This window comes from Perna viridis, chromosome 5 (assembly GCF_037379345.1).
Source record: "Perna viridis isolate PV_CMFRI_1.1 ecotype Kerala chromosome 5, ASM3737934v1, whole genome shotgun sequence".
Taxonomy (NCBI): Eukaryota; Metazoa; Mollusca; class Bivalvia; order Mytilida; family Mytilidae; genus Perna; species Perna viridis.
The window spans coordinates 15,687,499-15,712,706 of record NC_142449.1 but is presented as its reverse complement, the minus strand read 5'-3'; the positions used below and the strand labels follow the sequence as shown (position 1 = coordinate 15,712,706).

Genomic DNA, 25,208 nt, shown 5'->3' with positions numbered 1-25,208 from the left:
TAATAAAATTCATAAAAATAAAGAAAACACTTACTCCTTCGACCATATCTTCTAAATACAAAACACCAGTCTTCAAAGCTGAGGCACTAAAATCTGTATCTCCTACAATACCAAACAATTTAAAGTTACAAATATACTCCTGAATAAAAAAAAAATTGGTGTGAAAAGTCATTTGTTGGTGTTAAATAGATCACATTGCTCAGACCAGAAGATATGTAAATCAAATGATGGGTCTGCCACTTTTGTTTTTTTTTCAGTATGAAATACAAAATGCTTGCCTTAGCCACTAGCCTGAAGCCTGGGGCTAGTAAAAATTGATTTGGGCTTGTGAAATGATGTTCCAGTGTTATATATTTTAACCTCACAAAAAATTGACCATGGGGGTTAAAATATCATATGATAAGAAAAAAGTTATCAGAATACAATGAAAAACAAAAGGAATGATGCTTCAGCAAACACGGTACCAACAAGTTATAATCATATTGTGTATTGATGCACAGAGGTGTACTATAGTGTGTCTCAATCTAAAGATAGATGTTTATGATCTTCTCATTGATTTTTAATTCTAACAGCTCATTAAAAATTGTGCAAATTACATTTATATCATATAAATTCCAGTGAGCAATGTTCTCCAGCTAACTATTCCCTACTTATCATATATATTAAACTCAAAATGCACATTATCAAATAATAGAATAAAAAAAATAGGAGATGTGGTAGGATAACCAATGAGACAGACATCCACCAAAAAAACAACCAACGAACAAAACTTCCACAGGTCACCCTACAGTCTTCAATGAAAGGCAAAATCCATACCACAATGCCCCAGAATATATGATGTGAAACTAGAAAACTGTTTATATTTTGTAAAAATTCAAAGAAATGAGAATGTGATTTTGATTTCTAGGATTAGTTAATTACCAAGACAATACATGTACAATTGGACCATGCACCATCTTAAAGGACAGAATGATGTATATATTGGTATTATACTCTCTACCTCTATCTTACAAAATCATTCTCTGGGAAAAATAGTGAATTGTACATTATGTAATACTGGACTTACTGTCATCTTGTCTCAAAGTAATCATCTGGTCTTCAGTGCCTTCTTTAGGTAGTTTCTTATGCTACAATTGAAGTCGCACTCCACATAAGAATCATGAAAAATGTGATTCATGGTTGGAAAGCCTACATATTTTTATTTTTGATATTTTGTTTGAAATGTCATAGTAAACTTAAAGTTACATGTGATTTTTCATATAACCCATGTTCATAGGATATAAAAATTATATAGAATGCACTGTAGATTTTCAAAATTAAGGGAGATAACTCTGTAAATGACACTCAAATACGATAGAATCTATTGTATTTTCAGTGTTGATTATCTCCCAAGAGCAGGCAGACATGAATGAATAATTACACATTTAACAATATAGACCCATAAAACAACTTAATTACAAAAATAAAAATATGTAACCTTTTATGGGGTGTATCACATTTTTCAGATTTCGCATGATTCTTACAAAGACTGCTACTTAACAACAAAATTAAAATAAATTCACTTGCGTGCTTGATTCTCCAATGACATAATCTACTTATATGATTATCAAAATGTATTTTATTAATTTTATCATGATATTTTGAAGCAGTTATTATACATCATGAAATACAATGTAGCTTTGTGACTACAATGAATTGCAAATATGGTTAACCTACTTCTATCTTCTACACAGGAGAGCTGAAAAACTGATATTCTGCCAAGATGAGCTTAATACTAATATTCTGCACAGCTGAGCTAAAAAACTGATATTCTATCGAAATAAACTTGATATTACCGTAACATTTTGCACAGGTGAGCTAAAAAACTGATATTCTGTCGACATGTGCTTAATACTAATATTCTGCATAGGTAAGCGAAAAAAAAAAACAAAAAAACTACCCTGATATTCTGTATAGGTGAGTTAAAATCTTGCAATTGAAGCTAACAACAGTGAAAACTGCTCTTACAAGACTAATATAAACTATGACTACCTTTATAATAATTTTCCTTTTTAATCTCTCAGGTGAGGGTAGTTTTGAGAAGTCCATATCAACTGGTTCTGTTAGTAGTTCAGCTAAAATCGTAAAATCAACAAATAGCATGGTATACATAGACATGTATATACATATACAACTAACACTTAATATTCTAAATAAAATGTTCCTGATTGCTTTGCTTGACCAGGTTTTTTTTTGCACCCAATGGACCGTAATCTAAATGTAAATGCATAACTAGATTGAAAATACTTAAGTGAAACCCAAGAAAGAATTATTTGCTGAAATAAAACAAATTTTGGACCCTTTGGGCCTATAAGTAAAAATGCTGTATATTATTTCTAACAAGACAGCAATACTTACATCCAAAGGTGTCCTTAAATGCCATTGCCATATTTCTCTGCTGTCCCAAACCACAATGGTTCTCTATTGATAATATCAATGGGTAACTGTAAACAAACATACATTGCAGGATGAAAATTAACAATTATATAACTTTTTATTTGTAAAACCATTTATAACTTAATTGGGATTTTGATGGTAAAATTCTTGTTCATGATGTAATTACACTAGATTGTTTCCTTGCCTGAATATAGCTGAAATATTGCTGCTCTGGCGTTAAACCCCAACAAAAAAACAAACATAGATTGTTTCCTTATAAATGAAGTACAAGTCTTTATAAAATCAGGCAAAACGGGAAAATGTCGAAAACCCAACAATCTGACAATACACTTTCACTCAGAGAAGTCTCTACTATATTAAATGATTAACACTAGTCCTCTGCATCGTTGGATAGGTTTGGAAAATTTTCATTAACTGAGGTACTGTGACAGTACTTTTATCCGTGGGTACCAATTTTTGTGGTTTGGGAAAAAATATCTGTTAGTAGATTCCTGAATTTGTGGGTTTGACAACTTTATCATCTACACAAATGGGAAATTTCCTTTACGTTGGGAACCAAATTTAGTAACAAACCCATAAAAACCAATGAAATTGGTACCCTATGAACTATAACACTTTCATAGTATTTGACAGAAATGTCTGCTCTCCAAATGTTCATTTACAGTGCCTTTCATTGAAATTGTTTATATTGCACCAAAATCAAATGGAAAATCTAGTATTTATTCCAAGATACTGATGGTACTGATAGTCAAGCAGATGGTTATTATATGCCATGTTTTATCCAGTGCTTGATTCTTACAGACTGACACTTAATATTTTCCCTCATTAGTTCAACACTATTATCAAAGCTTTACAATGAGAAATGTCTTCTGATATAGATACAGAAAAAAAGAATAAAGGGCTTAAGTCCCAGTACGTGGAGAATGGTCCAGCCCCAGCACATGGAGTAAGGTACAGCCCCAGAACATGGAGTATGGTACAGCCCTAGAACATGGAGTAAGGTACAGCCCTAGCCCTAGAACATGGAATAAGGTACAGCCCCAGAACATGGAGAATGGTACAGCCCCAGAACATGGAGTGTGGTACAGCCCTAGAACATGGAGAATGGTACAGCCCTAGAACATGGAGTAAGGTAAAGCCATAGAACATAGAATAAGGTACAGCCCCAGAACTTGGAGTATGGTACAGCCCTAGAACACAGAGTATGGTACAGCCCTAGAACATGGAATAAGGTAAAGCCCTAGAACATGGAAAAGGTACAGCCCCAGAACATGGAGTAAGGTACAATCTAATTAATCACAAGACTAATTTCATTATTGCAATTAAGTTTTGAACATCTTAAACAGGACAACAGAATCATTGTTTGTGGCCTGAAGAACAAAGTGTAACATATTTTTTAGTATTAAATATATCATGTGTACATATATCGGAGCTAGAAGTAGATTTAACAGGATAACCATAGACTTATATACAATGTATACAAAAGATAACTTACTCTGAAGCAGTCCAAGCATGTTCTTTGATTGCCTGTATCACATCTAGGAAGCGAATTCTGGATGTCAGTGTGTGTCCATGGTATATCACCGGGTAATTATCTGGTCCGTCCCAACAGTCCACTGAAGAATGAAACTTACTGAGTACATATTTAGTTAGCATGCATACATGGAAAGGTAACATTGTAATAACAAAAACATAATTTACATAATATATAACATGTACAAATATAACATAAACAAAATATGGTAAAAAAACAATTTATGACACTCTGTGGTATCAAACTGAATGATTCTGCCCAAAATTGCTGACTTAAAGGATGTTGATTTCATTAACTCATAGTACCCATTCTGTAAACACTTGAAAAATTGATATCTGGCTGGAAACCAAAGTCCAAGGTCTTGTCTTAATATTTAACAGTTTTGACAGAGCTATAGTTAACTAAAACAACTAGGAAAGGGTAAGACCATCACTTACATTCTATACAACGACAGCCCATCCGTAAACACCTAACATAAGCATCTACTGATGACGTACTCTGTACTTGGTCCCCTGTCAGGTATCTATGAAGTAATCAAACAAAAATACCTAATCAGAATTAGAATTTTTTACCAGTAATATATGAAAGGGTTTAATCATTTATATGACAAATCACTTTGTTGGTCAAAAATTGGAAAAGAGAAAATCAAATGTCAAATGCATTCCATTTAAAGTCAAGCACTTTATTTACTGACCTAAGATTTCAAATTCCAACCAATTAGGCTGTTAATATGAATGGATTTAATCAGTTTTATAAATTTGTACATTATGTTACATACATTGTCTAGCTATTCAATGAAAGGTAATATTTGCTTGAACCAAATATGTCTGTTACCATTAATTAAAATATGACATGAGTCAAAGGTCTTTGGACCACATCCATGGTAAAACGCTGATAAACATATGACCATAGTCACAAACAAATGACTGTCTTGACAGTCTTATTGCAGACATCATAGATCAGTTTTATCTATTCAGAGTAAATTTTTGTACAAATGTCAATATTGCATGCAACTCATAAGCTGTGTCTTTTCATAAACACGAAGAAACTAGTTCTGTTGGGAGTCACAATAATTTGTAGAGATTCTATTTTATTATTGTATTACCGTGGGCCGACTATTTATGTCAGTATTTTATCCTGTACAATCAATTGGAGTGAAAAAAGGACAACATAAATGTCCAGCTACATGTAAAGCAATACAAAAATGGAGTCCTTATGAATTATTTCTGTTAAAATGCTCTAAAAATCAGAGATGACATACAGTAAATTACTTTTTAAAGACTAAATTTTACTGGACTTTTGTGTTCTTAGAAAAGGATTTTCCACAAACCTCAACTTACGTGTTATGTGAAGATGCTATCCAATAATTGGATAATGGAAAGTCCATGCTTTGATTAACTTTGTCATAATCGACATCCCATACAGTGTTTGCATCAGAAAACATGTAATCTTCAAACTGAAATAAAAAAAAAAACTTGCTCTCACAAAGATTTAGTTGAAATAAAAATCCAATTTTTAATTTTCCTCCTTCCGTTTCAGGATGCACAAACATAAGATATTACTAAGCAGGGGCTGGTCTGGCTTTCAAAATTCTGTCGCCAGAAAAATCGCCAGCTGCCAATTTATGATGCCAATTTAAGAAATTTGAGCCGAAGTGGGAACCAATTTTTTTTTTTCAAATTTTTTAGAATATGACAGTATTAAGTCCATTGATGAGTTATCAATTCATCAAAATACCTCCTTCATTCATGACATGTATCCAAGATACACACATGATGTATATATAAAGCAAGTTTTTAGCTCTAGTCTTAGGATCTAAAAACACTTGTAAATTTTTATATGCAAAAATAATAAAGTACCACTTCAGAAACAGCTGTTTAATTTCTATCAAGGACTTTATATTACTATGCTCGTATAGTCCCTGATTTTTAAACATGTTGACCTTTGTACTTTGTAGTCAAGTTTATTTTAAAATATAATTTTGTCTTTTATTTATAAATTTTCAACAAACTTGATTCTTTTTTTCAAGTGATTAAATTTCTAGCCAACTACAATGGACCATTAATTGTGTCCCTTTTCAATTATCTCTAATTCTCTTTATCTGAATATTATGACTTAATGTCTTCAGTATTTCCTTTATTAGAAGATGGAAATCCCATCTATTTGTTCACTGATTTTCCTACCAAAAAAAAGTACATTACATAAGTGTAAATAAATGTTATCCATTTTCTTTTATCAATTCTTGCATTTCGAAGTTTTTTAGACACTTCCTGATAGGATAATCAGTGTTAATTAGATTTAATATATTCCGTGATAAAATAAATTTGTTTCTGAATGTATCATATTGTATAACAGAGCCGTGAAGCTTGTATGTAACCATGTGCACATGGCCATGATTGTGTTTACCTTTGACCGGCTGGTGAGAGTTTTGATTGGCTCAATAATATATTTACACCTGATTGATACCTCCCAGAAGGATGTTGTGAGTCACTGTCACCTGGTCTAATTACCTTTGTTTAGCTTCAGTCTTAAATTGGTTATGGTCAATTAACTTTGACCAGGTGTCAACACAATTGTTTAATTGGAGAGAATTGCTGACAAACTTCATGTCAATTTTAATATACAAAACCTAGGCACCAAGAAAATCGCCAACTGGTTATTTTTGTTGCCAGATCAAATAAAAAATCGCATATGTGACATTGGCGAAGCCCAGCGCAATCCCTGACTAAGGGTTTGCAGTATAGTTTTGAGATGTAAACATTGCTATATTCTAACATTCTAAGAATCATCAGTGAAAGCAGAAAAAACTGAGTTCCTTAGGTTTTGCTAATATCAATATCTGTAGAAAATAAAGCCAAAATATATTCTTTTTATTTATAGTAATACAATATATTATAACAACTTTTATATTATATAAATTCTCTTTCTACTTTCTCATGTGATATCTAATAAAAAATCAACTATATTTATATCTGCAGACTTACTGTATTTTATTTGATAAAAATAAACTTACTGAAAGTTTAAAAAACAATAAATAAACTAACCTCATGTTCTTCAAAATATATATTTCCTTTGTGTCGCATGGCATCAGCTACAAAATCGACCATTACACCCTTCACGCAATTCAGATCTTCTGCCCAGGGTTCCTACATCACAAAAATATATGCTGATCAATTAAACACCAGTTTAAACTATACCTGTTTAATATTAAAAGACTCAAGTGTCACATGTTATAATCATACATGAAGTCGCTGAATGGAACAATTGATAGGGCTAATTTCCATCAGATTGCATGTGAATATATGCAGTTTGTAGAGATTAACCAATACATACTTAATTTGGCTAAGTTTTTGCTGCTAGTGACCAATATATATTTTTCAAATGCAAACATATGAACATACTTACTTTTTGTTCATGAATTAAAAAGGACTGGAAATTTGCTGGTGTAATAATTCTGAAAAACAGTGCATAATTCAAAATCTCAATGCAAAACAATAATTGTATTGCAATCAAAATTTTGCTTACAGGAAAGTACTTTTACATGATCTTTTCCTACAAAAGTTCATATTATTTGTTTTGTGGCAACAGATAAAAACCACAAAAGAACATATATCTTAGACAGTTTCATATAATTCCCAATGTGAAGTGTCCATCTTAAGAATACTCTAAATGTAATAGAATACATGATCTAGAAAAGAAGTTGAATTGGATACTACGAAAGTATTTTTTACGAACAAGGAAGCACTAGATATATAAACTTGTTACATCTTTTTTGTCAAGTGGATATTTAAAAAAATGGAGACTGTGTGACATTAGCATTTGCAGTCAAACTTGTCCCTTGCAACCACTTTTTTCAGAAATAACCTGTCTTGAAAGACTATAATTAAAATATTTCTATGTAGTGCTTTTTATGTAGAATTAACCTGTATATAGAGACCACCTGTCTTATCATGATTTTGATCTCCCTTGGCAGGTCACTAACAACCGATTTGACTAGATAATGAAAGCATTAATCACTCACTTTTTAGAATTCTGGCTCTCAATAAAATTACACAAGTAGTTGTCAATAATCTAAAAAATAAACCAAAATTAAATTATATGAAATCAACAAGTATATTTTGTTAAACATCAAAACTAAACACACCTTTCATGGAACATTAAGTGATACCATTCCATGTACCAGTGAAATAAGGGGGATGGTAAAATGTTACAAATGGCTTAACTCGAGAACTACATTTTTGATTATGCTGACAATCAAACATAACCTATATTTTATGGTACTTAACAACTGTGCAAGGTTAAAAAATATCATTGATCCTTTCTCAAGTTATCATCAGGAAACCATCAATGGGACGGAAGGCAACTTTTTGTAGGGTATCACATAATACCTTGCCACATTGCATAGCAGGTTATAAAAATTAAAGGCAAGTGACCTTTGGAAGTGTTATAAGTAGGTGCACGAAAGTCAAAGAAAAGTGCAAAAGTGAATATACAAGTTTGTCTCTTACCCAAGGTACATGGATAACTTTCTGGAACAACAAAGTAAAATACTGGTAGGGGATGGACTCTGAATTTCTGGCAACCTCTTGGAATTTATCTCTTAACTCTTTGTTGTTTATCTTACAATTCACCTTCAGTAACCAGGCTTTAAAATGTTTCAGTGTGGCCCTAGAATATGATTAAATCCATATCATGTAGCAGTTATAGTGAAACCCATCTAAACCAAACCATGAAGTACATCAATGTAAATAGAACCTTTGTAAACTGACACCTGTCTAAACCAAACCATGAAGTACATCAAAGTAAATAGAACCTTTGTAAACTGAACACCTGTCTAGACCAAACCAATTTTAAATTCTAAAAGAGATTTGGTTTAGACAAATTTCCATGTATGTCAATAAACCCAATTTATTAGAATACTCCATTATTCAATTATAATTCTGAAGGAAACTCCCATTTTAGAGTGTCATCTAAATACATGTACAAAAATATATCCATCTAATAAATAAACTAAGTACGCAATATTAAAGTTCATTAAACAATTTATGTGGAGTTGCACTTCAAGTTTTTGTCATTGCAGTACATTTGTTTCAACTGACAATAAGATACCATTAAACAGCAGAACTTGCTACATTTGTAAATCAACTTCAAATTAACTCAATTCTTTTCAATCATTTATAAAAGTAGTGTAACACCAAAGCCATGATGGCACAATTAACCCCTTTAATAGGGATAAGTTTTACTCATGACAATTTCTCACAACCATAATAATTCCAAATTCAAATACAGATAAAACATTGATTTTCAACCTTTCTTATGGGGTATGGAACCATTTTTTTCAAGAATCTAGAAATAATGTTTTTCAGCCCCATATTTGTCCAGAATTTCTAAATGATTATAAAGGTCATAACCAAAAATCAATCCAAGCCTAATATTTCTGACATAGGACCTTGTAGCACAATTTCAGAGATACACACACACTTACTTAACTAAGGTAGTAAAATTTCATTAAATGCTTGTTTTTGGATCATAATTCCTTAATAGTTCAGCCATCACCAACAAATAAATTTACAACCTTCCTTTTGAGGTATGGAGCCATGTTACGTAATTTTCAAAGATAATCAATTAATATTCATCACATGAAAATGAGCTAGTATACATATAGCAGTGATTTATCAAATGATCCCTGTGTAAAAATGTTCAATAATTTACACTGTAAAATAAATTTGGTATCTTCACTCTCAGATTTTCTATCCACCGATCATGAAATTGAAGAGTTCTGTTGAATATAGCAATAAATTATGGAAAATATCTTTATAATCAATAGAACAATTAATTGGTAATAGTGAGTAACAACAAAATTATTTTATTATCAATAACATTGATTCAAATTTTATATTTCATATGCATCATAGCGGTATGTAGATGTAACACATATATACGGTTACAGTAATTGACTATACTGAGCTTTTAACAAAAAAATATCTAAAGATCAATAAAATTAAACTGAATAATTTCCTGTTAATTCAATTTTTAAAGACAGTTGCAAAACAACAATATGTTGCTATCAACTCATAACACCCTTACAATCTCAAGAGAAATCTAGAGGAAATTGGACTTTACTAATAATTCAAAGAATTTTTCCTTCTTGTAAGGAGACCTAGTAACAGCATGAAGGAAAAAAATATATATTCATGTACTTGCACCAAATCATAAAACCAAATGGTGTAAATAAAAGTTTTTTTTAATCACCTGTTTTCAATGGTAGTTGGACTTTCATGGGGTGAGGAAACACAAAGGACTTACGTTTCTGCATTACTTTTCTCCATCATATAAAACTCTCTCCTCAACCATCTGAAAAACAAAATTAATAAGGATGGATATGGAGGATTTAATCATTTTGGTATAAGGAAGAAATCATGGATTTACCTATTAATCTGGAACTGTACTGCTAATAATAAGGAAATTAAGGATAGAACTTTACGAAAAAAGGGTATAGGAAAACTATTGGAAGAATAACATCTGATCAAAGACTTCTTTTCTATTTATACTTAGTGCAAACAGTATTTTATTTCAAAACAATATCATAAAATAAATTTAAGTAGATAGAGATCGGAAACAAGTGATTCAGCACTCTTATAAATTCCTTTCCCAAGGAATATTTCATACATCAACTGAATGTGTACCTCTCTAACTGTATTTGATATGTGGCATTTTTAGCTGACTCTTCTAACTTCTGTAATCCAAACTTCCATGTTCTGTATTCACTTAAATTGGAAGCTGGAAATATTAAACAAAATAACTTAACTCTTTATAAGTCAATGCACCTACAAAGTACAAAACAACTATGATACTTATTGTTCAGTGTAACCAGTCTAAACCAGACGGTTAAAAGTCCATTTATATCAGTTTAAACCTTGGTATACCAAGCACTGTTCTAGGCCAAACCAAGCACTGTTCTAGGTCATACCAAGCACTGTTCCAGGTCATACCAAGCATTGTTTTAGGCCATACCAAGCACTGTTCTAGGTCATACCAAGCACTGCTCCAGGCCATACCAAGCACTGCTCAAGGTCATACCAAGCACTGCTCTAGGCCATACCAAGCACTGCTCTAGCCATACCAATTTTAATATTTAGTTTTTGACAAGTTAAACTACTAGTTAAAGTGCAATATTTATGTCATTCTAAAGTAATATACATATATGAAAGTACTTCAGAACAATTTTTACAATGTAATAGTCAATGGATACATTTACATAACTATTCAAAATAATAATACAATGCCCTTGGTTACGCATTTGACCATCTCAGAAAAAAACCTTAATACTATTTTTTACTGTACAAGGCAACTAGATTAATAGTACTAGTGTTACCCAAATACTATCAATATTATTTATCAATATTGAAGAATACTTATTTTTCTGAAATTCGGTATTCTAGGATATAATCTATTTGATTACTTTTGTTTGACATGTTACACAATTTTGTACTTTTTTTAAGGATGAAAAAAAATCTAAATCACAGGAATAATTCACTGCCAACTGAAACCATGAAAAAGTATCAGTGAAAATTAGTTTTTATCAATAATGCTTGACTTACCAACTACAGATAATGTTTTCAGTTTGAATTCTGATCCATAAAAGATGACAAAGCAGAGGCCTGCATCCATTTTCCTGGCATCTTCTGGCCATTTCTCAAAATCTTTGGAGTTTTTTCCTTCTCGTACTTCTCTTACTTCTTTTAGGTTTACTGAAAATAATTAAGCTAAACTTTAAGAACTTGAAAATGAAATTCCTTCCCTATCTCTGTATGGCTGGAAATGAAATACTTTCGATTAGTCTATGTGGCTGATATCCAAACCTAATACATCAGTATGATCACTGGCCATCAGCCTTAAAATCAGACCTACCAACTTTGTCCCGTAATTTGTCTGTTCAATCTTATATAGCTCTATAACGTTTTGCTACACTTCATGATGTTTTGTCAAATAAGGCAGCCTATTCTTCAATCAGTGAACTTGACATTGATTTTTTACCATATAAGATAGCCCCTTCCTTCATTCACAGAAAAGACACAATGTTTTAGCAAATAAAACAGTCTTATACTTCCATCAGTGAACAAGACATAGTCTTTTTGCCAAATAAGATAGCCTTATACTTCCATCAGTGAACATGACACAGATGTTTTGTCAAATAAGAAAGCCTTATACACATAACTTCCATCAGTGAAAATGACACTGATGTTTAGCCAAAAAAATAAAAGCCTTATACTTCAATCAGTGAACATGACACCAACCGAATTTTATTGAAATCACTGTATCTTGTCCAAAAATGTAATGTCAGCAATTCATTAGTCAAGCTATATGACTACGAATAATCAGAATAAAACAAAATGGTTAAGGGATGGAATAATCAAGGGAACAAAGGTTATAGCGGTAATCAGAAGAATGCAATCCAGGGATAAAGACCAGACATGGAAAACAGACATTCAAATCAAAGAACATAAAGTAACTAAAATCATACATACACAGCAACAACAGCAAACAAGCAACTCGGATACCAAAAACTGCGAGCATGAACCAGGTGCACTGGTAGGGTAAGTGTCCTGTGCTTTTCTAGAAACATCTGCAAAGTTGCTCATAAAAAGTTAAGTCAGGGGTAGACAAGCGAGAAAAGGAAAACTATGACACTTTGAATATATCAGTTTTCATGGTGCAGATGGATACACAATAATGATCCATGAGTTCAAGACGACAACCATAAAACTTCTGTAGTGATTGTAGCAACATAACCCTGTTCCAGAAGCCTATTTGTTAGAATTATAGTGCGATACAAAAAGTCTGCATAGTTTTGGCAAGCTCTGGCATAACGTATGAGTTGCCAATTCTGAATGAAAAGTCATCACGTTTGTCATAAAGTTTGGTCAATAGTTTTCCATTACCACTGATACCATTCTAAGATAATGATGCTGACTTCACAGTGTCTGTAGTATCCTTTATCTCAAGTTATTTGGGGTAGATGTGATGTATCAAATCCCCAAAATTAGGATTGTTTAAAGATAATATGTCATCTTTATAGCGGAAACTGAGATTAAAGGATCTAGCCAAACGATATTCTTTCTTTTGGATCAGATCATCTATAAAGTCAGCCTCATACAAGTGAAGGAATAGGTCAGCAAGTAGAGGAGCACAATTTGTTCCCATTGGAATGCTGACCCTTTGTTGAGATACAAAAATATACTAGTTTTATATATTGTAAATTTTGATATGCTGTACATGTATTCCAAGGAGTAACCTCTCATCAGCAGCATTAAAATCAAATATGTAGGAAGATCCTAATCAAAATATTAGTTGTATACAAGAAGTACTCATAATCAAAACGTGTCCACCACACTGGACAAACATGTTGTCAATTAAAAATTCCAGCATTTTGTACACATCTTCCTCTGTATATTTGGAAGATGATTTGGAATTATTTCTTACAAAGTATGAAGAATCTCTACCAAGAACTATATATCTATATCTAGGTGTGCCATCTTTTTCAGAAAAACAATGAAAAATGTTTTTAAGTCAGGATTTTAACCGAGTATGGGGAAAAGAAGTATACAGTGTAAAAAAATTATAAGTTATAATGCTATTATATTCTGATAATTGTCTTGAACTGATTGTCTCCAAGAGATCTTTTGAATTTTTCAGGATCCACATTGAATTAATATTACTACGGGAGTAACAAGTGTTGTAGTAGGACTGCAGACCCTCTTTGACAGTTGTGAGTATAGAAGTTAAAAGTTTTGAAAGAGGTTTGGTGGTACATTTTGCAGATCCAGCTACAAAACTTTAATGTATGGATTCTTGTGGAGTTTAGGAATCCAGTACATAGACGGTAAATCACACGATCATTGTCCTTGGTAGAGAGACCAAAAGAGGACAGCACAGATTTATGGTTTTCCACAATCTCTTCTTTGGAAAGTGTGGTAGCAGTATAGGTCTTATCACTGCTATTATTTTCTACATCTACCTCTGATAATAAACATTGGATGTAAAACGTTTTGCAGACAAAAACAATGTTGTTTTGGGCTTTGACTGCTGGTACCACAACATATTTGACATGTATAGTAGACAATGTTTTTGCTACATCAGGGTCTTTGAAAACTGATGTACCTTGGCACTCATTGACCTACTTAAAACTTTCATTCGTTTCAAAGTTAAAGACCTCATGGCCTTTAACCAGTCTGACAGAGAAGTAATGTCTCCTTGTTCTCGTTTAGGGAAACATTAAATTAGAATGACCTCCTTTTATTAAAAGTTTAAGCCTTTAACATAATAACACAAAGCATGTATCAACATTTTAGGAACAAAAGGTGAAAAAATTCAAGAATTGAGATTGTAATGGGCATTATTACAAAATCAATGAAAAAACACTAGTTCAAAACAAATGACCCTGTCATGATAACAAGGAAGTAGTGTGATGTATCAGATAACTCTTCCTATAAAAATAGGCTATTGTCTATTTCCATGAACTTTCATAGAGGGCTGAGTTTTAAATAATTTATTAAGAAATGACAAATATCAGAATTCTCAAACACACTAGAAATTGCAAATAAAATTAGCTCTTTTAAATTCCAAAATATATGACTCAAACAGCTGAAACAAGAAAAACTGTGAGCAATGGTCACTAAATTTATAAGCAATACTCATTAAAGTTATACCCCCATTCCCAATTTGATAACATGCACATTTTGACCCCCAAATTAATTTGGTTCAAAATCAGAAAAAAAGGTGTACATGGTTATATGTAATATAGATTTTGTGGAAAAGTTTCATTAAATTCAATTCAGTTGTGTAGAATGAGTTACTGATAAGGTATAATTACAGACAAGCAGATAGACAAAATAACACCGAATATTTTTATTGTCTAGTCAGCAGATAATGACCAATCAATTTTAACAAATATCTGTACATTTCTCAATATATAACAGTAGCTACAGTTTAATCAAAATTGATAATTTAAATAACAAAATTTATGTAGTCTGTTTTTTGGTAATTTTTACTTTACAACTTTTCCTTATGCTCAAAATAATGACAAGGAAATAAATATATTTTAAAATCTAGTACCGGTATTCAGATTTTTTGACTGCACAAAAAGGTAAATAACTGTACTGAATGCATATTTCCTTAAATACTTCAAAACATTTATATAAATGCTAACTATCACATAGGTACTGAATGTGAAATGTTCAATAGGCCAAATCAATCAATCTTCCCCTGTTTAAATTGCCAACAATATTTACAAGCAAACACCTTTTCTTAATACAAAGAAGCCAAACAGTATTACTTACATGGAATGATGTGCTTAGTCACATTGTGCAAATCTTTATAAATAAGATGACTTGCCTACCCATATTTAACCAAACTTAGAAATAACAAGAATGCTACGCATAGCCATATGTCCCCCGCCGCTGTAGAAAGAGATGAACTACAAATGTTTGACAATTGTATAAATAGCAGATTCAAAACTGATGTGCTTTCATAAGTCCATGTGGTGATTCAAAGTTAATGTATCTTAGTGAATCAAATTAAGTTAGGTTAAGAATTCTTCATACAACAACAAAAAATCTGCAAAAAATGAACGTGAAAAATGAACAAAGTCCCATAACTCCCAAAAAAACTGTCGAATCAAAATAGCGGTTACATATGATCAACTACATATAGTGACAAACAATCCTACAAAATTTGGTCAAATTCCATTCAGTGGTTTCTGAGAAGTTGCGTCCACAAGGTGTTCCTATTGCGAATAATGTGAAAAATGAACAAAGTCCCATAACTCCCATAAAAATTGTCGAATCAAAATAGCGGTTATGTATGGTGAACTACATATGGTGACAAACAATCCTACAAAATTTAGTCATATTCCGTTCAGCCGTTTCTGAGGAGTTGTGTCCACAAGCTCCCATATTTTGCTAACAAATTTCTCCTCACCAGGTTAATTTGGTTAAAGAATGAATTTAGACTTACAATATATAGAATACAGAATGTGATCTTATACACAAGAAGAACAGATTTCTGGTTAACTCAAAGTAGCCTGATAGTTTACTCAAGGTTTAGATGAAGCCATTCAATCAATGTAGCCTAGACCGTTATCTTATTTAGTGAAGGATTCTATCTTGCAATTTTTCTTGTCTATATCATGTGTATCATGTAAATACAAGAGTAGGGTGTTTCCTTGTCCATGTAATACATGTATTTCTCATATCCTGACTTCATTCAGTATTACAGTTTAGTAGAATGTACTACAATGTACACTTACAACCAAAACAATAGTACACAATGTTGCTAGGTAATCTAGGCCAAGCATTCTATGACACTGTACTGCAAGTCATAATGAATTTAAAAAATAATGACATAAATTACAATGATTTGATTGTCAACCATACATCTTGTGTATAAAAGAAATATATTACTTTTATCAATGACTAAGTAAATATGTTCATGCAAAATTTAAATGCATGTTATCATTGACAATCACAGGATTACTTTCCAATTAGAGTTAAACAATTTTATATTGGATTTTAAATTGTTTAAAAATCAAATCATAACACCACTTCATTGAATAAAAATTTACATGTTCTAATAACTACTGGTATTGCTGTTAAAGAGTTAAAGGTCACATAACAACACAGAATAAGATTTGAAAACTTCAATATTCAGTTCTTTCAAAATATTTCATTTCTCAGTACAATGTATATGAATGGCAATGAAAAACAAGTACTATCTTTCAAAAAAAGATAGCCATCGTAGTAAAATTTTCTTCTATTTGTTTCTTAGTTTCTACATTTCTTTCAAGAAAATAACACATGGCATGCAATTACCAAGTTTCAATACATTATTTTTGAATGCCACTAAGTTATAAGTATTTGGCCAACCGTAATCAGAATTGCGATCACATGACTTGTGTTTCCATAGAAGAGTGTCCTTAAGGTCAAAGGGTAAAAAGCGAAACTATACCAACTGTGTCGGAAAAATAACTGTTGATAATGTGCCTATTATAAATTCAACAAAGGATCCAATGGGTTGGCAAAACATACAATAAATTCTAAGTATTTACTTCAACCACCATTTTACATAAAAAAGATTAAACTTCTTAGTATTCTAAATGTTCCAAGAACTACTGAAGAGCTTTATATCAAGCAACCAAAGTTCATTTAAAAGTTTGTCATACAAAACAGCAAATAGGCATTACCTACTGCTCATAGATATATCTCAGGCCAATCACTTTACATGTAATTTCTATGGTAGCTGTATCATACATTTATTTCTTTTTGTACTTCGCTGAAATGTTTTGACTTTCATGTTTTTTTGTTAATATTGTAAATATATAAAAAAATTAAAACACCTTCATTAATTAACAAAATGATTCTACATGTAGGATACTAGTCTACATGCAACTAGAATGAATTTTACTTTCATTCCTTTCAATGTCATACTTCCAATAATTTAACAAAATTAATACTAAGTTTACTTCCGTTTTTTACTATACTATCACTCAGGAATACTAAAACAGTTACCGAAAAATCTATGATTTTAAAAGTTACTTAAATAATTTACTGAACTCTATAATCAATTCAGGATTCTGAGTCACACATATTTATTTTTTAACAATCAGAACAAAACACAATCAAATCTGGTTTATAATTCATTCATCAGGCCAATATCATAAGACTTAATATCTAAATGTTACTAATAATTTTCAACTTACTATACCACTGGCACAGTAAACAAATAAAATCTTATAAAAAAAAAAAAAATACAAATGAAAATTGTAATATTAAAAAAGAACGATCCATTACTGTAGCACTCAGGCTAGTATGGTAATTTTTACTGCTGCAAACCATTCCAGAATTTTATCTTTTAACATAATATGTATATTGGTACAGCAGAAAACCATGAAAATCATGAAATATCCTATTTGCTGACTCACTTTTGCTGTGCTATGCTTACATGTATATATACAATGTATGAGAATTATAGAGTATTCTTATCAAGTTAACTAATCCTATCTTTGATTGCTAAAGTATTGGAACAGGTCTTACTTTAAACAGAAGTATTCATAGATACGTGTTCAATAAGATTTTAGTATACACTTTCCATTTGGGAATAGCCATCCCAACAGCATAGATAGTATATACAGTATCTTTAACTAGAAATACTGTGAAGAAGCTCACAAAGAGAAAACCCCATGCTTCAAACAGATTTAAATGTTAAACCCTAAGTTGGAGCTCTGCCGTCAATTTCACAAGAAGTCTTAAGAGTGAAACTGATGGTAAATTATGACGTCAAAATGCTATTTTAGGGTGTGACATCATTACTAACGATCGACTTTACACTTATGGCTTTTTGTAAAATCAATGCCTGGAGTGGTTTAGGGTGTTGTGGTTATAAGTTTTTAACAAGTAAAACCCTTCCATTTGATGATCTCCTTTTGAAACCAATTTTTCCTAAAATTTAATCAAATTTCTTTGAAAAAGACCTCCATCAACCCTTATTTGTTTAACCAACAGTTATCAAGCAATTGAACAAAACAACAAAACATAAAAAATATTCATATGTGACATAGGATAGGCAAAGTGACGGCAGCTATAAAAAATTTCTCAGAAAAAGTAAAAAACAAATTAAAATACTGAATACGGAATGAAACAGAACACTTAGACTGTGTAAGTAGATAAATGGTCAAATAAGATTGCTAATAAATGTGCACATTTTATACATCAAAGGGACTGAAAGGAGAAACCAGCGGTATTTTCCATTATACAGTTTGATTCACTTAAACCACAGATTTGTGTTCCATTATCAGTTCGTACCAAGTTATTCGTCTTAGAACACGAACCAAACGAACCAAAGGTAGAATTAGAGAAAGCTGGTTCGTACCGGTTAATGGAAAACAAACCAGTGGCTGTAGTCAAAAGTTTAAACTTGACACTATTTTTTTTTATATGTACAAAATATGATCAATGTTTCATTGCACAATACATTTTGATAAAAATTTACCATATCCATCCTCCCTAGCCAATCAGCATGTAAATGAGATTTCCTCATTCCAAATCACTATGATTCTCTTTGGATCATACCATTACAAATCTCAGAAGTCTATTATTAAGACACAGGGTCTTATTTCATGCTGTTGCACATTTTGTCATTAAGTAATTTATCATGCTGAGGACTATCAACTAAAATATTATTACAGATAAAATATGACTGGTGCAAGTATTGATCACTTAAAATCAATGAATTAAGTGGTTTTTAGGATATACCAGCAAAGGCATGCAAATGTACACTGGTTGAAGTGTCCCAGTGAAACTAAATAATAAAATACCTATAACTTGTATAGTGGAAAACTCATTTCTAATTGTGGTGTCCAACTATTTAATAAAATGCTTCAGAGTGTGCACCTAGATTTGACCAGAGTTTAAACCCTGTTAGTTGGTGCAAGTATAGACACACCATTCAAATTTGGCAAAGCTCTAAATTTAGTTTGTAATATAAAATGTTTAATATATCTAAAGTTTTTCACCAGAATCAAAGAGTGGTCAAATACATAAGACTTCAGAAACAAACAATTTTACAAAGTTGATGAAAATGTTAATTTCAGGCCTTTACTAAACAGTTAGGGTCAAAATACAGATACATTGTAGAAACCAGAAAAACATAGTTGTTCACTGGTCCTAGTTGGCCACCATATTCCAAAATGTTTAGGCTCACAACCCAGGTGCGGACCCAAGGACTGGCGTACTGGGCATACGCCCCCCTAAATCAGTTAGAAAAAATTTTTTCACTGCAAGTTTCACTCCTTAATATTTTTTGCCCTGCTTTGCACAGCATTTAATTCAATTTACGCCCCCCCCTAAACTCAAATCCTGGATTCGCTCCTGCAACCCTTTCGTAAAATGCTTCACAGATTGATACAACCACAGGCACCAAACCCTGAACAAAAAGGACAAGTATGGACATACCATTCAAGATTGATACAGCTCAGAATTTGGAATGTTATTCAATGTTTGGTATTGGACAAGATTTTGACTAAAATTGAGTTGGCCATTTTTTGGTCCCTAATTTGGTGGTGAGCCCATTGTGGTACAATTAAAAAGAGATCCATTTACCAGTACTTGTATTCATGTAATCACCTGGTTTTTGCTTTTAATTATAATTAATATGCTCAGTTCCTGTCAAAATATACTGGGAGGTTCACTGTAACTATTCTCAAAGACCTCAAACAATGAAACTCTGAATAAACATTTCAACAATTACCTTAAGACTTGGAAGAAAAAAAAAAAAATGAAACAAGCAAGCACTGATTTCATTCTGAAGTACAGATGTACACATATAGGATAATGTAAGTTACTAGTGATTTTCTAATGAAATGGGTTGTTGGGTACACTAAAGTCACCAGCAAATTAAAACAAAGAGCTGGCTCACTAATAAGTAAATACATGATTTCAATCATCCATGAAATTAGTAATCTGTCTAATTTATCTGTCACTGACATAAGTTAGCAGGTGTTTGGTCTGAAATTATAATCATTACAATTGCTAATTTTTTTATTCAAGCTTGGATCCAGAATACAATGATACTCAAAACTGTTTGTTGGTCAAACTTAGTTTCGTGAGTAGACAATGTAAAGAACTGCTTCACCCTATCTTTTCAAATTTTAGACAAAATGCTCTAGACCATGATAAACAGGTCAAAATGATCATGGACTTGTATATATATTTCATTTACTATTCAGAGGCAATTAAATTGCAGGGGAATCTATGGTTACCACATCAAAATTCTCTAATTTGATAAGGTTCACAAATCAATCTTTCAAAATTAATGTGTATGGTCCATATATATTGATCAAGGATTTCATTTCATCTTCTTAACTAAGGACTTGCTTCCCCAACATGCCTGGCAACCATGCACAAAAATGTGCACTTTATTTAATATCTAAAAGGATATAGCACAGTTTTAAAAAGAGTTATCAAGGGAACCAAGATTCTAGTGGAAATCAAAAGAATGTAATACAGGGACAAAGACCAGACATGGAAAACAGACTAACATAACAAAGAACATAAAGCAACTTAAATAATACATACAAAGTAAGAAAAATAAATGAGCAAGTCAGACTCCACTAAAAACTGGGAGCATTGACCAGGTGCACTGGTAGGGTAAGTGCCCTCTGCTTTTCTATGAACATCCGCCCAGTTGCTCATAAAAGACTCTCCTCTTTTGTTCAGTGTATGTTCTTCCCTTTTCATACTAATGATCAAGAGTAAACTATATATAAAAAGTATAGTATAGCAAATAGTTACGTGTACTACAAGTAAAAATGCAATACATAGACTGGTGGACAAGTCCATATATTGCAATATGACCCTCAGCATCATGAACTATTACTAAATGTTTATTACATAAATGAATTATTTGTGTATTGGTTTCAGAAAACTTATCTAAGAATAACAATTAAGACACCAGAAATATCCACTTGGTTGTACAAGAATTCAATGAAAGCATAAAGAACAATGCATACAGGGTGTTATGTTTCTAAATGACATGTGAGACAAATGTCAGTGGTAAAGTTTCATCAACAGGGATGTATAAATATTTTCAAACTTTGTTTCAACATCAAAGTATATCAATACATGCATTTCATACCTGGCAACACTGATGCTATATACATGTTATTAAATCTAGACACACAGACAGAACAAGTTTCATCATGAACTCAATCATAGAAGAAACAAATCATCAACAGAACCACCATGTAAACCCCATTGATAATATCTGGGATTTACATGCAGCATTTTTAAATGTAAATGAACAACTATGCAATAAAAATTAGGTCTAGCAGTCTGCCACACCATGATTATCCCTACAGAGTATTTCTTCCCACCTTTTAGTACATCACTAGGTCTAATATTGAATTTCTGCATTTATATTTGAATGAAACTGTTTCTACCAAGGAGAGATTGTTATATGACAAGTAGCTCACTGATTTCATGTCCAAAAAGGCTATCAAATAATTACTTGAATGTACATTAAACATTATTAGAAAACAGATCTTCTGATGAAGCATGCAGTCATATAGATATTAATTTATGGGCATTTCTTTAGTTGACATGACCTTCAAAATAAGACAAGAAAGAACACAATTTATCTTTATTTTCTGTACATGTATTACTTTTTATAACATACGACTTTTAGCCAAATTGCTATAATCCACAATATATCTTGCATAGTGGTTAAACCACACTCTTTTTGAAACAATACCCTCCTTAAAAATTGACACGTGATATTTAGTCACGAACAGACTCTGAAGGCAGCAACAAGAAAACTAAGAGCCAATACTAGTGATACATACCCCTGGCAGCTCAACAAACTTTAGAATATGATCAACCCAGAATTGAATATACTGTGTTGTCAATTGGAAGTTGTTTTTGTTCAAGCCCAAAACCTAATCCTAAAGTGTGGGGCCAGACAGATGTACAAGAGTAAAATAGCATACCCCACCCTTTGCTTTGGTAATGCTATCAAAACTGTTTTTATTCTAACTACCACACAAATTTATGTACTTCCCAATTAAAACAAAATACATGTATACTATTTTCAGCAAAATATCTTATGTAAATACACCCTAAGGGAAATTACCGTAGGTCAAAAATTATATGAATGAATTATATGAAATGTAGTTTTCAGATGTTTTCACAATGTCTACGATTCCTTTAACTATACGGTCACTTGGTATTGAAGAGACTGTTAATAAGAATTTTCTGAAGCATTCTTGCATTTAGGAGCAAGCTTGTTCATTTTTAACAATCACTGATTTTTGTTAAACACAATTAATTAAAAGTGGTATACCATATTTATTTTTAATATTGACTGCGATTTGGCAATTCATCCAAAATCATCAAAACAGATTGCTTTGACCAGGGATTGAATTTCAGATTTTTTTCCACTAGCTAAATTTAAGTTTTTTGGGTTCTCTCTGGACTTTACCTATAAGACATGTAGAAATCCACTACCAAATTTTAGCAAGTGGAAATAATTTCTACTAGCAAAATTGATTTTCAACTTGCATTTAACAAGTATTTCCCCTTAAATTTGATCACTGCTGACATAGTTGTATAGAAAATGTTCATACAATTATTTTCAAAAAATGCAAATACACAGCTTATCTGGAGCTCTGATGTAGTGTACAGCACAAATGTACATGTAATTTATATAATGTATATCAATCCTATACAAAGAAATTTCTAATGAGGAAAATCTCTCCTCTAGAGCCAACATTAGTTTAACAGGTATGCTCTATCTCTTTTTTAAGTTCTTGCACTTGTAATTTCAGTACTTTATATTCGCATATGATTTGCATAATTATATATTTATACTCTACGTAATGCTACAGATCTGTGCTATGTTTACCGCCATAGCATCATAGTTCTAGCTTCATACGAGATAAAAATGTACCTCTTAAATATTATACAAGTGTGTTCTACGTGTATTTCTTGCTCGTACGAGAACAAGTTTACATGAAATGATTGGTTAGCATTGAACATTACCCAGTTTCCGATTCAGGCACAAGGGCTCGTTAAAAGACTATGTAGGTCATATACATATGAATATTCATTGCCAGTTGTTTAATCTGGTTCCCTGGTCAATATCACAAGCGACCCAATGATCGCTACAACATACCTCTTTTAAAAAATATCATACACATGTCTGTGTGTGTTTTTTGGCTTGTGTGAGAACAAGAATGTTCATATATAAGATGAAATGATCGGTTAGCATTGAATTAATATAATATTACCTAGTTTCCAATTCAAACACTGGGCTCATTACAACTGACTATATGTACATGTAGGTCATATATATATATATACTTCCGTATCATCAATGTCACCTGCAGTTAATTGTCTGATTAACATGGTAGAGGAGGAACTAACAATACACAATGGAGCAACCATTTCAAATATAATAATTTAGAAAGTTGAAAAACAAAACAAACATAAACTGATTTCAGAAGAACTGAAAAGAATTGATTTGAAAACAAAAACATTCAGTTTTATTTAAATGATAGATGGTAAGGTTGAGTTGTCTTCAGAAAAAACATGTACATGTATTTTAAAAATCTAAACACATCATTGATGGGTGTGAACTTGAAGAAAAAAGTTGACCAAACACAGAAGCAATTTCTTGTTAATTCTCAACTGACGAATTTCAACAACTCTTCAACAGAATGACAACATATTAAGACAATATCTTATTCAGCCTATCATTCATGTACAAAGTAAGTACATATATGAACATACATGTCGACAATGTACTATGATAACTCAAGTACATCAACTACATGTATGACAACTCAAGTACATCAAAGATTTTCATAATAGAAACATGTAGCATCATTTCAATCTGAAAGTTCATATGTCTGACATTAATTTCTACTCCTAAAATAGTGAAAGAGAAATATCATAAAGGCAAAACACTTACAAGAGCCTTCTGGTTTTCCTCCCTGTGCGCGAATCCATACCAACTGTCGGGTCTCAATTTTCACCTGAAGAGTTCTCTTTTCTGGTTTCTTATTCTTTCCAAAGAATATTGTTACGACAAGTCCTCGTTCTAGGCTTCTAAACCTATTCCAATCATCATTTTCTATTTCCAATTGTCCATTGTGGAATGCCATTTTCCAGTTTCTGGAACCTGTTGCTTTGTTTACTTTGCCTCCGACATTGATTTTGCGTTCGTCATGTCATTTTGGTGGTTAATCTCAATTATCACCGCTAGAAAAGCTCAGATTCTTTCCTTATAGTTCATCCTTCCTTTCTCGATTTATCGGAAATGTACCAATTTCAAAGTTTAGATTACCTTCCGGGAACATCAACTCGCATGGGAGACAACCACAAGCACCTGCTACTAATGGGAGATAACACGGTAACCGTTGACAATTTTAGCGCGCCTTTTCAGTTATTGTCATTAGCAAGTATCAGGGATAATGGAGCTTTATTTATTCACAGGAACACGTGCCAGGGAAAATTTTGAAAATTCTGTGTATGGGTGGGAGGGAGTTAGTAAGGACATATAGACATTTATTCAAATTGGGGAGTGTATATTTCTTTAATAAATAGTCCCCGATATCATATAGACATGTCTATGTCTATATCGGAATGTGCCTCATATTAAAGTGATTTCCATTTTTTTCTATAGAATC

The 25,208-nt window shown here is 31.9% G+C and overlaps 1 protein-coding gene across 22 annotated transcripts in view; it reads right to left on the bottom strand.

The window, feature by feature from the left end:
• The window catches only part of LOC148616230 (1-phosphatidylinositol 4,5-bisphosphate phosphodiesterase gamma-1-like), a 60,804-nt gene extending 35,888 nt beyond the window's left edge, over nucleotides 1–24,916 (bottom strand). For 18 of the 22 annotated variants that reach the window (XM_088583078.1, XM_088583075.1, XM_088583074.1 and 15 more), the window contains exons 1-15: nucleotides 24,491–24,916; nucleotides 11,572–11,721; nucleotides 10,657–10,750; nucleotides 10,277–10,324; nucleotides 8,479–8,638; nucleotides 7,992–8,041; nucleotides 7,376–7,424; nucleotides 7,015–7,116; nucleotides 5,311–5,426; nucleotides 4,408–4,493; nucleotides 3,932–4,052; nucleotides 2,398–2,483; nucleotides 2,032–2,114; nucleotides 1,067–1,127; nucleotides 35–102 (exon numbers count right to left, since the gene is read on the bottom strand). In XM_088583078.1, coding sequence (XP_088439204.1) covers nucleotides 35–102; nucleotides 1,067–1,127; nucleotides 2,032–2,114; nucleotides 2,398–2,483; nucleotides 3,932–4,052; nucleotides 4,408–4,493; nucleotides 5,311–5,426; nucleotides 7,015–7,116; nucleotides 7,376–7,424; nucleotides 7,992–8,041; nucleotides 8,479–8,638; nucleotides 10,277–10,324; nucleotides 10,657–10,750; nucleotides 11,572–11,721; nucleotides 24,491–24,683 — 1,467 coding nt within the window. In that variant the 5' untranslated portion in view covers nucleotides 24,684–24,916. The remainder of the gene's footprint in view (nucleotides 1–34; nucleotides 103–1,066; nucleotides 1,128–2,031; nucleotides 2,115–2,397; nucleotides 2,484–3,931; nucleotides 4,053–4,407; nucleotides 4,494–5,310; nucleotides 5,427–7,014; nucleotides 7,117–7,375; nucleotides 7,425–7,991; nucleotides 8,042–8,478; nucleotides 8,639–10,276; nucleotides 10,325–10,656; nucleotides 10,751–11,571; nucleotides 11,722–24,490) is intronic. The other 4 variants (XM_088583086.1, XM_088583080.1, XM_088583084.1 and 1 more) reach the window with 1 other exon arrangement.
• Nucleotides 24,917–25,208: the final 292 nt, after the last annotated feature.